This window comes from Calonectris borealis, chromosome 2 (assembly GCF_964195595.1).
Source record: "Calonectris borealis chromosome 2, bCalBor7.hap1.2, whole genome shotgun sequence".
Lineage (NCBI taxonomy): Eukaryota > Metazoa > Chordata > Aves > Procellariiformes > Procellariidae > Calonectris > Calonectris borealis.
In genome coordinates, this window is record NC_134313.1 from 42753787 (window position 1) to 42770652 (window position 16866).

The following is a 16866-nucleotide window of genomic DNA, read 5'->3' on the forward strand; positions in this document are numbered from 1 at the left end:
AATGAAAATCCCACTATACAGTTAGTATGTCTTGTAGAGCAGCTAGGCTGCTATCCCATGTGTTAAGCTGAAGGTATGAAGAGTTAAGCATATCTTGTCTAAAGTATCCCAGCTCTACCCTTTTAAAACATTTCAACATTGTAGGCAGTGAGCTTATTTAGAAAGCTAGTTTAAAGTGTATTTCCTATCTTGTCTTTGTTGTTGGTTGAAACTGACCTCAACTAAACAAGCCTGTCTTAGCTCATCTTAAGTATGCACACACACACACCCCCCAAATCTAAAGTTTCAGTCATTTATTTGGTTATTTCTGAATCCTTAAGAACATGGTTAAGGCGAGAGATAAGCATATTAGTTACAATTTGTATAACAAGTAATAAAAAGATTTGAGTATCTGTACACTACTTCGATTTAATATGCTTACTTACTGAATGATGCCTTTAGCTATATTCAGCTTAGCTGGCATTCTTGTGTAAACAGTATTTGCTAGAACAAAAAATTAACTAGTACTAGCCATACTTCTAATACACTATTTCAAATCTACTCTTGCAAACAGAAAGCAGTAAAAATACTCATTTGTCTTAAACATACAAAGCACAGCATTGTTCTAGGTAACAACACATAACTTTGCAAGTGATATCTGGTTCCTTTAGTTGCAATGGCTTATAGTAGTAGTAAACTAAATAAAAGGCCTACGAAAAGAAGTCATTACACAACTGGAATTTCACATTTGTCAAGCATATAAGGCTACAAGTTTTACAGTTTGTGAATAAACGAGATATGTTGAACTGTAACATTCCCAGCCATTATAGATGCAAATGCTTGATGCAGCATATCTTCTCTTAGCCTCCAGAAAGGCTCGTGTGCAGAAGAAAGAAATCACTGAGTATAATAGCCCAAGTTTAGTGGAATCATCATGACATATATGTACACACACATGCAGGTTTAGACTTCAGGAACAGAGTGATCCATCAGGCTTTTCATAATGCTAGTTGCCATCCTAAAGAAAAGGAAGAGGCATTCAGTTTTGTAAGACAACTGTAGAAAACTACTAAAGCTTCTGATCACTGTATCTTTGTCACCACTAGCCCTTTAATACAATTTTTAAAAGTTGGCCTTTTACTCCACGATTTTTGACAACGAATATGTTGCTACAGAAAGCTGCACCAAACTGCACACACAGAAGAGAAGTGCACGATACTCAACTTTTTTATTAGTAACTGAGCTGTGTTACCAACATCTTTCAGGACATGAGCATGTGTGCAAGCAGAGTAGTATCACAAGAATGAGGGAAGGAGGGCATGGGGAAAAGGCGGCTGTTAGACTGAAAACAGTTTTGTAGAAAGAACATACCAAATGGAAGGGGAAAAAAAAAAGACTCAATTATACCTGAAGCATTATTAATTTCTAGCAACTTCAAAAACATATTTTTGCAGGAGAGATTTAGCTGTAGAAAGCCATTTGCTGCCAAAGGATTAGTAAAAACGAACTGTACCCTGCCAAAAATGATGTTTGCGTCACCAGAATTAGTTGCACTAGAAGCAACATTTTTGTTACAAGGTAACAAATACTTGTGTTATCCACTACTTGAAAGTTCTGGGAAACTCAAATTCAGTCAAGTGACATTTAGAAAAGGGTTTTTCAAGAGAAGAAAAGGCAAAAGAGTATCACTAATATATGAATAGTTTAAAAACAGAACCAAAATACACCCGTTTGACTAAAACATCAGACTAAGCAAGTTTTCAGCAAATTTTCAGACTCCCTCCACCCCCTCTCTAGCCTTCATGTTAAGTTTGTAATTAGGTCTTACCATGAGTACATTTTATTTAACCTACAAAAAATAGTCAGTATCAACTTGATTATAATTAACACCATGGCTGCTTTGTTTATTACCTACCTCTTTATTATATACTCATAAATACTGGAAGGCATGACGGTAATGGTCACTACATTTCCAGCTGTTGCCAAGATGTCTGCAATCTGGGGGTCCTGTTATTAAATAAGAAGTCATATGAGCAACATTACTCAAGCTGAATAATAAAGCAGCAGTTCAAGAGCTTTTTCTAGACACATTTCATGCAGCTTAAGAGACCCACAACTCCTTGCTTGGAGTATTTAACCTTCGGGGCAAATCACTGAACCTGCAATACTGCTTCATAGATGTTTGGTTATCAGCATCTTACACGAACTGCCTAGAGAAGGGATACAGGCATTACACACAGAATTCCGAATAGAATTTGACACAGCCTGGCAGGAGGAAGCTTATTCTTTGTTTTGCCAGCAAAGTTTGACTAAAGATAAAAACTGAGGCTCAGCCTAGCCAGGTAGAGGCAGAGAGGAAGAGGAGGAGTTGTCCTGCCTACACAGATAGAAAATTGCAAAGAAGCCTCAAAACATACATATCTCTCCAATCAAGTTACCTCTCATGACTTACTTTTATTTTATGAGCATTAAACAATACATTACAATCCTTTTCCCTCTCCAAAACACAATTACTATATGCACACAAAAAGCTCACAGCTATCCACACCCACCACATACTACTTATTTTACCTTCAATCCAATTACATTCTGGCCATTAATTTCACAGATGTTGTGCTCTGTAAGAAGTCCATTTCTCGCAGCAGAACTGTCTTTCACTATTGAGGTTATTTTTCCATTCTTGAATATGAAACCAACATGCCCGGTGCTGTCCTTATGCATAGTAATAATTCGTTCAAAAGGCCTATAAGACATTTAAAATGCAAGACCATGTTTTTAGTCCTCTAAACCACAGAAAGAACCACACACTATTTCAGCATCTTTGACTTACAAAGAGTAATTATACTTTAAAGACTCATACATCAACTACAATGAAAAGTAGTTGGGTTTAACTTCATTTGGTTAATGTTGTTATATTAATAAGTGGTTTATAAACCTTTCATGTTTTCCCTGTTCTACAGACATTGCACCATCTGGATTAACAATAATACAAAAATCCCATACAACATCCACCCACCCACCCACCACAACAACTGATCAAACACAAATGTCCATTAAAAATTAAGTTTTCTCTACAAACATTACAAGGTAGATAAAATAGCGCAGGCAGTTTTAACAACTGTAAGTAGAACGCGGGATTCTGGAGTACAAGGCTTCCCCAACAACGTTTCTACTGCTTTACAGACAATAAACCTTTAAATTGTGTCTTAAAAAGCTAGTAAATCCAGTAAGGGGGTGGGGAGTTGGGCACAGAAGCGGTAAACAGAGCAGGGAATCTACTACCACAGTATTTTGATTCAACACATGATAGAAGTAGCTGCCCTGATAGAAGTAGCATGTCCTCCAGTGGGTCAAACTTGGTTCTTAAAGAATGAACATTGAAAAAGCTTCGAGACGTACACCTAGTCGTGTCATGTATCTATGTCTTCTCATAGCCTACAGACCTTATGTTGAATCTGACCTATTATTGCTACATACAACTAGCTACAAGCTCATTATTTAATACAATTAAAAATCTGTATTGGTTCATCAAGCATACTTTTAGCAAAACTGTCATTAATTCATACGTAAACAACAGTTCACAAGAAAACTATCATGCTAAATAAAAATGCAAATGTATTAATTAATACAGCGAATATTTTGGTACCATCTTTTATTGCTTTTTTCAATTAGTATAAGCAAAAGTCAAGTTGTATCTGAAAAAAGCAAGAACTCTTGAATTCAGACTTTAAATTTGACTTGTGCTATCCCTCATTAGTTTACCTTGAAAAATGTTATGCCTCATCATGCCCAGGCAAGTGTGCACTGGAAGTTTAGAAGTTAACAACTATTTTGACTGTTCCCCACAAAAGGGAACATTTCTGAGGATCTTTGCTATTGAAGTACACAGACAAACATTTTGTTATACCTGCAGTCCTGCTCAAGCAAGGGGAGACCCAAACCCCACAGAATTACTCCGAGATGGATAATGACAATCGGTATCTGCAGTTAGCTTTACCTGTCCCGAATGATCATTGAAATCCTTTCTCCAGAAGCCTGTTTCAGAACTTTATGCGCTTTATCAGAACTCCATCCTGCACAGTTTTCACCATTGATCTGCAGAACTTGGTCCCCAAAACGCAGACCAGCGAGGGATGCTGGAGAGTTTGCCTGAACTAACTGGACAAATATACCCTACAAAAGAGAAAAAAGGGGAGGGAGTAAAAATAAAAATAAATTAAAATAAAAGAGGAAGTTCTTCCTTAAAGATGAAGACCAGTGACAGAACACACAGCCCTTTAAAGTTTCCCATGCTCTATGTAATACCAACCAAACGGACAGAAGGACTGGCTAAGTATCTCTCCTTAAGAGGCATTTTTGAAATTTCAGTCCATTTCTAGATGTCTTTAAGAGACTGACAGATAATTAATGCTAGAATAAAGTTCAAAAATGGGCAAATCTGTTCTGTCTAGATCTCCAGACATTAAAAAAAAAGACACGAGCATAACATTAAAGTCTTACTCAAAGGGGTAAATACTATTCTGTTTTAACAAAAAATATGAACAACTGGATCAAGACAGACTAGTGGTAGATTTGCATATCTCCTTGTGCATTTAACTAATAATTCCTTTGCCAGACATCAGAGTCTATATATAGCTGGAGAAAGAGATCAGCAATGCTAGGAATCCTATGGCAGATTTCTCCTTCTTTCACAACCCCATTAGTTTTCAACTTTTTATCGATTATGACTTGCTAGCACCTCGGGTAAAAAAAGCCCAAGGTGTTACAAACCTGTTTCTAGTCAAAGTACCCCTAAAAACCAAGTAAAGCATATCGAGGCAAACTGTAGATAATACCTCTGGGGGTGGGAGGGATAAAAAAAACACACACCAAAAAAAACCAAAAAAAAACCCAAAAAAACACCAAACAAAAAAAAACCACACCAAAAAACATGCTGCTCTGAGAAAAACCCAGCATTTCCTGGGTTAGGAGAACTACAAAAAACACTTTAACCCTGTATGAAACCTTGAGAACAATTTTTTTTTTTAAAAAAAAACATTCAGATTAAATGGCCTTGCCAAAAAAGAAAAATAAAAAAAGAACAAACAGAATAGCATTTTCCATGCTGAGAATCAAAACAGAGAAGCTCCAGAGCAGGTTTAAGGATCTTCTTGCAGCTATGTTCATGTTAAGGGAAACTCAAAAAAGCCTAGTCTGAAATTACTCTTTACATATAGGTAAGATGACACCCTCACTATCCTTACTTTTCTCACCAGCAACACGCTGCAAGAATCAATAAAAGAGCTGCTTCTAAGCCATGGGCAGTTCTCTGCATACTGCTGAACTTTAAGTACTGCTCAGTGCTTCCACAATGATAGAGACAAGAAGTCTTGAACTGCTAACAAGTATCACAGCAGCACCGCAAGGACAATTTCATGCTCTGAAGTGGAGAAAAAAAGTTACAAGTATTTTTCAGGTGTTGTAAAACACATGGAAGTAAATTGCCACTGTAAATTTAGATCATAGTCCAGACAGCTGGAAATCTAGTTACTGATCTCATGAAGGATTTTAAAATTCTGATAACAGATAAGTACGCTTTATACAGAAGACAAGTTTGTGACCATACACTAACTTCACTACTAATTTAATCCAGCAATAAGATCTCTATAGGCAAAAGCAAGCTTCTATACTTACATTGTCAACAGACTTAAGGCGAAGTCCAATTTTGCCATCTTGATCTTTACATAAAATTGCTTCGCGGATGCCTTGCTTAATTTCTGCTCTGCGAATTCCAATATCATTTCCAGTCACTGGAGCTACCATGTAATTAGTAGAAGGTCGTGTCACCAGTTGCTGATTAAAACAAAATAGCCAGACAACTTAGTTTCAACTTTTTAAATAGCTATACGTCAGTTTATACGAAGTGATATTTTAAAAAAAAAAAAAAAACAACACACACATTAAGTCACAACACCAGCTCTTCCCCACCCACCCCGAACACTGGAAATATACTGCTCAGTTTAAGACCAAATTAAAATAGGCACTGTTACTTAAAAACAAATCATTTATCAGTCAAGTATGGTACTTAAGACAAATAGTAGTCTACTCTCTAGAATGCTAGATATACATTTAGTCCTTATGCTTTTGCTCTCTCAAACGTGCTTGACTGGTACCTACACCCTGTGGCTGAGCAGCTGCTGCCACTGGTAGGTTTCTCTGCACCTCTTCCTCATTGAGGCTCAGGCCCATATACTGAGAAAGTTCTGGATACAGTCTGGGGTATAAGCCTATCGGAGAAAAACAGAACAAAAAAACCACATCAATACAGTTGTTGGTTTAACAGAACAAGCAGTTACTGCTTTCATACGTGCAGTTACTTCAAAAAATCTTGTGCTACTGTAATGTATTTAATTTGAGAATTACGATGGAAGACCCACTTGAATGAGGACTGTTACTCTAGCCCAGCTTAGAAAAGTAACCAGACAAGCAGCACTTCTGAGAAAAATTGCTTACAGAGAACTTTTAGTGTCAGTTTCTTAATTCATATCACACATACGCACACAGTGACCTTCCACCAAGTACAAGACAGCACTTTCAAGAGGCATCCATGCCGAGGATGTTCCAGATCCCAGGCACGGTAAAGTTTCTGCAGAAGACAGCCTCCTGGCTGTCAGGTGCACAACGCAGCCTACGTCAGTAGTCTTCATAAGACAGTGGCTGTCATTTTCTCATAGCTTCAAAATGAAGTTGTTTTAGACATGCTTCTCACAAGACAAAACAAGCATGGCCCTTAAAATATCCAGCAGGAGATTCCTCTACACGCGAGAGGAGCGGGGTGCAGGGAGTGGGAGGAAAGGAAGTTAAACTGACAGACTTGTCAGACCTTGAGTCAAACCACTCTGGAAATAAGCTTGATATTGCTCTTGACATTCCACTGGTGCCATTTAACAAGCAGCAGTTACAAGAACTCTTAAGGGTCCACCCGCCGTTCTCACCGAATCGGTGGGGACAGAAAAGGCTGCTCGGAGAGCAAGGTGGTGCAAAGAACAGCCTTGGAAGCAAGCAGGCTCCCCAGCTCACAAAGCTCAGGCTTCTCCTGTTCATCTATGGGTACATGAATAAAACCAGCTGTTGTAAGAATCCACACTTGACCAGAAACAGAAAGCTTTCTGGGCAGGAACAAAGGTCATTGCAAGGTGAATTCCAGTATAAACAAGGGACTTTTTTGCTCCTTAATATTTTCAGTGGTCATGTTTGCATGCTGCTTCACATGAGAGCTGTCTGATCTTATTTCTGGATTGATCTATCAGCTTGTAGTTTCACCAGTATTGATTAATAAGCTTTTAATGAATATTTCTTCTATTTTTGCTTGTGTTTTCAAGCCCCTAGGATTATACACAATGCTGCACAAGACTTCTGCAGCTACTCCATTTTTCTCTTTTGTTCTTCATTGAAGACCGCAACACAGGATGAATCTTTGCTGCCTGCATTACATTCTCATTCAAAACAGAGACACCTCCAAATAGCAGACAACATCCAGAAGCTCTTGATGTTGTGAATTCTCCTGCCTCTGCCAGGATGGAGGTATTCCCAGCAGGATTGGCACATCCTGCATGTGTAGGCCTTCCTTCCTTTGGGATACATCAAGTGATTAATTGCTCTTCAGCCACACATAGCTCCTAAGCAATTCACACACAAGGTGATGTCAAAATTATGTCATTTGGCCAGCACACACAAAAATTGCAGGAGAATTCAAACTCGGGACAGCAGAAAGAATGCTGCCAAGAAGAGACCGCTGAAGCAAACTTAAATCTGGTCTATGAGGTTAGGCCACGTAAGTACCTATTCCAGAAAGGATCTATGAGAGGTGGCTCTCTGGTGGCTATCCAAACTCCTGCCTTAAAGTCATCTTAGACACACCAGTGCCAGGAGGAGAACTGGAGACACAGTTACATCCACCAAGCTCCAATATCTGATCCACCAGCATTCTTGACAGCTATTCCAGCACTGCTGCTGGTCATGCTGTTTAGAGGTTTTAGGCCTTAGACCAAGCGTAAATCACCAGCCCAGAGCTCTGCACTCAGACATACCTGTGCACCTTTGTGGATGTACATGTGCATGGGAAAAAAGGAGGAGAAATGGGTACAAGTCATTCAGCTTTAGGTCTGATAGATTTCCCATCAGACATTTGATCCCAAAATCTGCTGGAAGCTTTATGTTGATAGCCTGATAAGATTAAATTCTGAGCACTTCCCTATTGACAGAGATTCATGTTTGTTTGTTCCCAAGTAAGCTCATATGGAAAGGAAAGGCACTCAGACTCATGCTGCTCTCTACAGCTCACAAAAAAATACACTTAATAAATAAGGACAACTAAGTTTTTGAGGTAAGAGTTAAAAAGAACTCAAATGGTACCATCAGCAGACCTTGTTATGTTAGGCTGACTTGGAAAAGGTTAGAAGGGTTAGTGTTTGCCACAACTTCCTTTTATAAGCAAACACTTTTTTGACTCCTATAGAGCCTCTACCAAGGTGGTTTGGGGCGATGGGGGGCGTATTGGCCTTTCCAAAAAGGGCATGGTCTCACCCTTAGTAAATAGAATTACATATTTATAAATATTTTTGACTGTACTGTAACTTTAGGCTTTCATAACCGCTTTCCACAACATTAGGATACTATACAGTACATGAGCTTACCTCCATCATGAGGAATAGGAGCAGAAGCTTCAGACAAGATTGCTGGATTAGCTGGATTTGAAGAAAAGGCAGTCTGAGCCTAAAAGCAAAGAAACTCACGTACGTTATCTTGTACAACAAAAATCTACAAAATCTTTATTATGCAGCCAGGAGACTAAGTATTTTGTTTTTTCTTGTTCATGCTAGTTACTATTCATCTTGAAGCTCTGAAGTCAATCTTTTTCTTTGAAATAAATAACTTCAATACAATATGCTGTAGTAGTATCAGACTACTTCGGTAGATCAACTTGTATCTTCCTCAGAGACAAGGCTACAGTATTAATGCAGAAAGGCTTTACTGTCAGTCTGTTCTGGTTTTGTCATTAAGCAAGTTAAAGAGCATAAGATCTCCTTAAAAGAACATATTAAACTTGGCTGAAAAAGCTTTATAACTTTAAGTTTTAAGCTATGACCTTTGGCAGAGTGTTGTATGATTACTTTTTTCAGCTGGATAGCAGCCACTTTTATCTCTTCACCATTTACAAGCATTATTCATGAGTTCTGCCACAGTCCCTTATAGGTTGCAAGTTAAGTTCCACACAGTCCAATGCTACTAGTTTAATACCTTCTGAAAGAAATGGACCTCCAAGATGATTTTTCTGCAGAAGTTGCCACTACAGTGAACGCATTAAGCTTAGTTCCTATATCGCTTACTGACTCACAAATATAAAAGACCGTATTAAAGTAAGGCAGTTTTTTTCCTTCTCAATACCTCAGCTACTACTTTTTTGGCCTTGTGTAACCATGACCAGTGAAAGACACTGCCTTACAGAGGCCTGTTAAGTATGATGGAAATAGCTGCCCAATAGCCTTCCTGAGGTTGAACGTCAAAGGTGGGGGGGAAATTACTAAATGCATAGTGAAACTATGCTGAACAGGACACATAAATCACCTAACACAACATGACGGTCAAATTACTCAGTGTTTTTGAGGAAACCATGCTTAAAAATAGAAGAGTTCGTAGTCCTGTACTCCAGGAAGTTGTTTTTAGAAAAAGATTTCAGAGCAAGAATGACTCATTATTTATCAATATCAGATGTATTCAGAAGAATAGCCTCCAACTCAAATGCTGGACAAAAAGAAAAGGTTAGAGTATTTAATGTAACAAGTCCGTTTGTTTTAACCAGCAGTCATTTTAATCTGACTCACTTCTTCTGGATACAGACTTTGTCTTTCAATAGTCTGCCTCCTTTCTCCTAAGAGTGCTCTCAGACATATTTAAAAAGACAGCATTTTTATAATGCACTTTTTGGAAGAGGCAAATAATTTAGCCTTTGCTACCAAAAATATCAGTGAAAATGGAACGGCTTACTCTTGAAATAATGGTATTTAGCAACGACAGTATTTCCTTCCCCTCTCTCACAGCTATTCTCAGTAGACAGCCCATTACCCTCCTAGTTCCTACTACGGTCTGCAGGAGCGAGATGCTGTCCCTAACTGCTGAAGGGCAATCTTCCCCATTGGCAATGGCAAGAAGAACACGCAAGCCTCTACACTGAGGGTCTGTAACCAAATGCTTTTGGCTCTACCTCCCTCCCCTCCCGCTCCCACATGAATTTTCTCACAGGCTGTCTTGCTTGACATCCCATTCAACAAGTGGTAGAACTTTGTGAAATCCTAATTTAAACTTTGAGTGGACAGTCACTTTTAAGTATGACAACAAGCATCTGTCCCGCGTGAACTGATTTCCAGAAAACTGACCTTTGAGATCACAGTGTCACCAATGATTAAACTAGCTTAACAGAACAATTTGTTATGCTCCCTATAGAAACCTCTACAGGGCTTACGCAAGTCTGTGAAACACCACAATAGACTACAGGTCATGAACAAGGCACTCTGCCCAAGTTCATAAACCCTGCTGAGCATATGGGCAAGACAAGATACAAGACGAGTCCCTGCTCTATAAAATAACAGAACATTTATCTATGGCTCAAGGTTTACAGGACTCAACATAGAAATACCCTACTTCTATTTCCTCACTGCTTCATTCAGTGGTCACAAAATTTAATGCACTAGAAAGACCACATTTAATATTTTTAATTGTAAATAAACTCTAGCAGTTATCTTCAAAAGGCTGAACAAGCACATTCTTGGCTCCAGGATATTTTTTTTTCAGTTCAGCATTACCTGACTGTAGATAAAGGACTTCGGTAAGATAAGAAGAATGGAGTGGGTGGACACGTCAAGGAGAAATCCCAACACAGCGCCCACAACTTCAAGAGCCCCACACCACACATACAAACACAGGTGAGACTGAGGCACTCCACTTGGGCCAGCACAGGAGAGTTAATAAGCTGTTCTGTGCAGTTTGCTTGATTGCTTCCCAACAAAAAGGACAAGGACAGAAGCAGCAGCCACCTTAAAATAACTCATTGCTGTTGTTCAAACTGGGAGGGAATCCAGTTTAAGTTTAGGAAAGAAAAATGGAAGCTAGGTAAAATGCTGAAGAAAGCAAGGAAACTCCTCATAAAATACATTCATGTCAAATTCCTCATAGAGTTTTTATCCATTAAAATGTTTCTCATTATTTTGTTTCACAGACTTTTTTTCATCCTCAACCTGTCTAATAATAAAGCTACTAGTATTCTTACACATAAAGGGTTTTACACAAATGTGATAATCTTGGAAGTAATGAGAGAACTGGCCGCTACCATGAGATAGCTAGAGGACAAGTCTGTGATTCCACATGACGTTAAGAGAGCCAGCGCTCTTTTTTTGTGCCTAAGTGACCACGAAAGCTTTCTGCCACAGGTTTGGACACTGGGAATGAGACACAGCAGGTTTACCAGTTCAGTCAATACCTATTTCATCACATCAGAGCTGAAGTATGAGAAGAGACTGACTATGTTTGCCTACTTAAGACCAAGTATTTATACTTAAAAAAACCAAAACATATCAACACATTAAGGACAAATGACCGTAAATGAATATATAAAACAAAATAAATATACCCAACAGTGGTAAAATAAGCATTAATCATATTATATCAAGCTACAAAGTAAACAGTTTGTCTTTCCCCTTTTAGAGTGCGATGGTAAAACAAACTATCACCTACAATAAAAGTCCCCCTTCCCTGGACTAAATATCATCAGATGTATTATTGTCATCAAAACTTATCTTATTAAAGCCCACCATACCTGAATAACTTTGTCCACCTTCAGATCTTCCAAGGAAGGATAGAGAGACATTTTGATGCAGTCTCACTGGGTAGAGGGAAGACAAAACAGGGTTAGCCATCAGAGATATTTACTTAGGACTACAACTTTAAAAAAAAGAGAGAGAGAGAGAGAGAGAGAGAAAGAAAACAGACATAAAGCATTAAATAAGTGATCTGTGACCTGCAAGCCAGTTGATCTGTGACCAGCAAGTCTTAGCACTACAGATACCTGGCACTGCAGATAATAGATTAAATGGGTAGTCTTAATGGAATTTATCAATAATAGCCTTTGCATAACAGGCTTTATTTAATATACTTAGCATTATCCAACTTCAGGTCTTAACGACGAGAAAGCCTATAGAGAGAAAACCATTTCACATGAAGTATTGCAGAGACAGACTTTAGCAGGTCAGGATGCAATGATGATGAGGGTTAAGAGGAAAAATCTAATCACCTTCCTCCTACTCCTCCTCCCAACTGGGACAGTATTTTATATACAACTGCAGAAGCTTTCACTCTGTTATCCAAAGCATGTAAAGACTTTCATCAGTTCTGATGTTCCAGTAAGAAGCCACTAAAGAGAACTGGCTTCCCATGTCCATTTGCAACACATTAATTGCAGCAAGAGACTGTAAAGCAGCCAGATTCAGTCAGTGGCGAGTTGCGAGTTTCAAATCACACGGAGGCTTCAGGCTGGCTCTCATGTGATGCTGGGAGAGCCCTGTGACAACTTAGCAGGAAGTAATAAAACAAAAAGCCCAGGAAAAGAAAACAAGCAAAAACAAAAAACCCACTTCACATGACCCTCTGAGGCACCATGCTGACACCCAGTTCTGCTAGAGCCGGGCACCTGAGGCTTTAGGAAATCTCATTTTCCAGAGCTCCTTCACTCACATTCTCACTGAGGTCAGCTGAACTTTTCAAAACCATAATAAAACAGTTCACATCAACATATGGGAATATTTTAAGCGGGGGGGGGGGGGGGGGGGGGAAGAGGGACAGAAACAGAAGACAACAAAATGCGATACAGTTTTGGAAGTCATACAATGCACTGAGAACACAGTTAATGAGGCAGCCCTATTAAAAGCTTTTGGTTTGGGGATTCATTTTCTCATCCAAAGAATAGCTTAGAGGTCCTTATTAGTGTAACAACTTAGCAATAATTCCAGACTAAAAGTGACACTACACAAATACTTGAGCTACTGCTTCTCTACATGCAGATATTAAGTTGGTTTTAAAAAAAAAAACACACACACTGACGCCTAATGTGATATTGCAGCGACACAATAGACATCTCTTCATGTTACAGTAAGGTCATCAGTGGCTCTTCTACTTGTTCAGCAGAGCGCCTGACAGCTCCAATATCATGTCAGACTACAATTAAAACTTCAAAAAAGCGTGCCCTAAATGTGACAGAGATCTAAACTGCGAACACGTGGCCAGTTCGTTGTAAAAATTAATTGACACTGACATTTTTGACTAATTGTTGCAACTAAACCAAACACAGTTGAAGCCTGGAAGTTTTGTAAGTTAAACATACACATTTAAAACCAGTTTAAAGTTCTGTTTTAATCCAGCATTAACCTGAAACAATCAAGTCCTTTTGCTCATCCAAAATGAGTAATAGCAACTACAAGCCTAAGCCCGGCAAAACCCTCGCTCAGGTAAGCGGTGCCCGGACGCTGCGTTCTGCTGCTAACACCAGCCAAGCCACACGCAGCACCAGACTCGCCATCTACTTCTACGCCACAGCTGCCCTACTACATCCAGGTGCCGGTCCGAGCGCTGGCACACGTTCAAAGCCAGCACACCCCCGGCAGCGCGCAGGCAGGAAAAGAGGGCAGGCCAAGGACAGTGCATTCCCAAAGGAGTCACCCCATTTCAGGGTGATGAGGGGCACAGGAGCAGCATTTTGCTGATGGCGAGCTCCGACATCTGCACAGCAGCAGAGCACAGCACAGGGTCTGCTGGGTCCCTGCTCCCAGTGACCGGCTTCCACCCCGCAAACCCCGGCGTGTGTACGCCTCGACAGCTTTAGTTCTCCTCCACAGACCAGTCTCACTCTGCACGCAATTACTAGTGACATTTGTCACAGACGGGCAACTTCAACCTTCCTCTAGTTTATGAAGCGGAGCGTAGTGCTTTCTGTAGAAAAGTATTAGCAAAGCTAAACACATATTCGTTCTCGGGTCACACAAGATGACACTCCAGCAGCTTCTCCTGCCACTTTACAAACGCCTGGCTACCTCCCCTCCCTAACTGAGGACTCACAAACCCAAGTGTTTGTCACTGCTACCAAGGAGCTGCCAGGCTAGGTCCCTTGTGGTAATCTCACCCTTGTGGTAATTTTCGGTTTTCCAACTAAATAGCCAGAATAACTGTCACCGCTGTAATTGCATTCAGTGAGCTCCTAAGTTTGCATACGGCATTTTCAATTTCTGCACAGGCAGTAGTAGCAAGTAATCCTCATTAGGTAAAGCAAGATCCACAAAAATACTGTATTTAGTTTAAAATATGACCTTTTAATAACAATTTCCACTGTCAGGGACCACCAGTAATCACAGGAAGATCTTGTAAGCAACTTCTGTGCAATGTTATTCACAGTATAAACACGAGTTTCAGCAGGCACTATAACGGCTTTATGCACTAGGGAGTGGCTACCACAAAATGTGAGTCACCTCCTTTTCTCTTTTAAAAATCTACACTGACACCAGAATATTTTTCCTTGATCACTTCCATATTCCTACGTCTTGTGAGGAGCACGAGTGTTTAGGAAAGCAAAAGTGAAAACCAAAGGAAGAGCAGAAGGGACAGTCGTAACTCCGCTAGCGACCTGCAAAACCCAGCAGTGAAGACCTCTCCCCGTTGCTCAGTACCCTTGGATGGGAAGTCCAACCGCCGGCACCCGTCAGCACGTCCCACTAAGCAGATCCTGCTTGCCAAGGGGAAGTGCCGGGCTACTGGCTGGAGACCTGTGGAAAGGCAGCACTCGTGACACCCTGGGGCTGCCAGCAGGAAGCCTTGCAGATGGGAGTGATCCCAAACTGCCCTCGGTGGCATGGCTGGGAGGAGACGGGCTTACCGATACACTCTCCAGGTCAGAAACCACAGAGCTGAAGGCAGTGTGGGATCCAGCTCAACCCCAAGCCTGGCCAGCCTGTAGTAACTGCTGTCTCCGAAAGCAGCAGTGGCCAATACTGGGGGGAAAGGGGAAAAAACAAAACAAAACAGCCACCCACAAGTGTTTTCTGCCTGTGGCCCATGGAGAGATTACAGGAGGCCACAAAGCCGGCACCTATACTGAAACATTGGCTTCCACTTCCCGAAGAGTTAGAAACCTGTCAGCCCAAAAATTCATCTTTAAAGCAGATCCAGGACAAAACTTCCCGGCAGTCAGGCTGAGACATCAGGAACCGAGCAACTGTTTCGCAAGACGTGTTCTCCACTAATAACACAGTGTTTCCCTTCTGATACACACCTAATTAACCTCTGAGCAATTGCTCTCATTACACATTTAGCTCTGAAATCTGCTGTCTCCATTTCAGACCTGAAAGAGGGCTCGCTTGCCCGAAAAGGCATGTCACATCCATTCCACCCCTGCAACAATGTTTAGCCAGTCTAAAAAGAAGGTATTACAAAGCCTCCTTACAGGAACCGGCCGAGAAGTACGGTCCTTACGCAGTGACCCCGTAGCCTGAACGAGAGGCCAGAAGACACCCCCAAACCCAGCGCCGCGGGAGGACGCGGACACAGACGGACACACTGGCGTTTACTTACTCGCTGTCTTACCTGGCCGCGGCCAGAGGGACCCCGCGGGGACGCAGCGCCTCTCGCCCGGCAGCGGCCGCCCTCCCCGGCCGGCTCCGCGGAGCCGCCGCCCCGCGGCCCGGCGATGCGCCGCCCGAGCCGGCCGGCAGCGCCGCCCCGCAGAAGCGCGACACGGCTCCGCGGCGGCAGCGGGGACAAACGCTGCCCTCGCAAGCGGCACAGCGAAGCCGCCGCTTCCTCCTCCAGGCTCTCCCCGCAGCCGGCTCGGCACCGGCCTCCCCCGCCGCGCCCCCTCCCCGCTCCGCCATGCCCGCCGCCGCGCCCCCCCCCCCCGCCTTCTCTCTCCCCTCACGCCGCCGGGGACGGGCCGCCGCCCCGGGCCCGCGCACAAAGGGCGGCGGGGGAAGGGGCCCCGCCAGCCGGCCCCAGCCCCTCCTTCACCTCCGACCTTGGCGGCGGCTGCCGTTCGTCGGGGCCCTCAGCGCGGAGAGGGGCAGCGGTGGCGCCTCCCGTAGGTCCCGGCTGCGCCTCTATGAGGGGAGCGGGGGCGGTGGCGGAACTGGCCCGGCCCCGCGCATGCTCCGGCGGCGGCGGCGGGAGTGGGCCGGGCCCGGCGGGCGGGGAAGGGGCCCGGGCCGGGGTCGGGCCCTCCGCCGGCGGCGGTGTGGCGGAGGGGTGGGAAGCTGGGCAGCGGTGGCCCAGCTCCGTTGTAAGTGGCCTCCGCTCCCCACCGAGGCCGGCTCCTCTCTGGTCGCTTGCTTTACTCGTGCGATGGCTCGCCGCTGGCATTCTTCATTTTTGCGCTGCCTTTTCATCAGTCACTCGCCTTTATTGGTTCGTAGCTGCCACCTTCATGAAGGACAAAGTATCCCTTTCTACTCATTTCCCAACTTCTTTTTTTTCCCCCCCCTGTAATGAAGCACGCTCCGCTAGCTGATTTGTGTCAGCTTTGTTCTGCGGGTGTCCCGGCCAGGCGCTGGTGAGTTGCGACACGCCAGAGCCGGGGTGGCCACGTCACCACCTGAAGCAGAGCACATCCCCTGGAGAAGCTCCCCTGGAGAAACCATCATGTAAAGCGTACACTGACAGGGAAGTCCCGTGACAACCTCAGAAAGAGGCTTTCATACTCAATTATTAAAATTATTCCATATTTGCCTTATTTATAGCATGAATTTATAGCATCAATTTTCAATCCTTCTGCACTAGACTGCCTGTTGTCAAATCTTGTTCATCATATAGACAATTAAA

At 42.4% G+C, this 16866-nt stretch overlaps 1 protein-coding gene across 3 annotated transcripts; it reads right to left on the reverse strand.

The window, feature by feature from the left end:
* Nucleotides 1-278: 278 nt before the first annotated feature.
* SDCBP (syndecan binding protein) lies at nucleotides 279-16168 on the reverse strand. Of its 3 annotated transcripts, none has more exons than XM_075141802.1 (9): nucleotides 16060-16168; nucleotides 11831-11896; nucleotides 8655-8733; nucleotides 6136-6245; nucleotides 5653-5811; nucleotides 3977-4152; nucleotides 2551-2722; nucleotides 1895-1986; nucleotides 279-997 (listed from the first exon to the last, which is right to left on the reverse strand). In XM_075141802.1, exons 2-9 carry the CDS (start codon nucleotides 11879-11881, stop codon nucleotides 943-945), a joined length of 894 nt encoding a protein of 297 aa, XP_074997903.1. In that variant the 5' UTR covers nucleotides 11882-11896; nucleotides 16060-16168; the 3' UTR covers nucleotides 279-942. The 3 variants fall into 3 exon arrangements, with proteins under 3 accessions (XP_074997903.1, XP_074997905.1, XP_074997904.1); XM_075141804.1 differs by lacking the exon at nucleotides 16060-16168 and adding an exon at nucleotides 15628-15733; XM_075141803.1 differs by lacking the exon at nucleotides 16060-16168 and adding an exon at nucleotides 15640-15711.
* Between the last annotated feature and the right edge of the window lie 698 nt (nucleotides 16169-16866).

What these genes read in the sequence shown, in the direction of transcription:
- SDCBP (XM_075141802.1), bottom strand. Translation starts at nt 11,881, where the DNA reads ATGTCTCTCTATCCTTCCTTGGAAGATCTGAAGGTGGACAAAGTTATT. An exon ending in TCCTATTCCTCATGATGGAG is followed by an intron (nt 6,246 to 8,654) that starts GTAAGCTCATGT and finishes TTTCTCCGATAG; the next exon opens with GCTTATACCCCAGACTGTAT. An exon ending in TATGAGTATATAATAAAGAG is followed by an intron (nt 998 to 1,894) that starts GTAGGTAATAAA and finishes CCTTTTCTTTAG; the next exon opens with GATGGCAACTAGCATTATGA.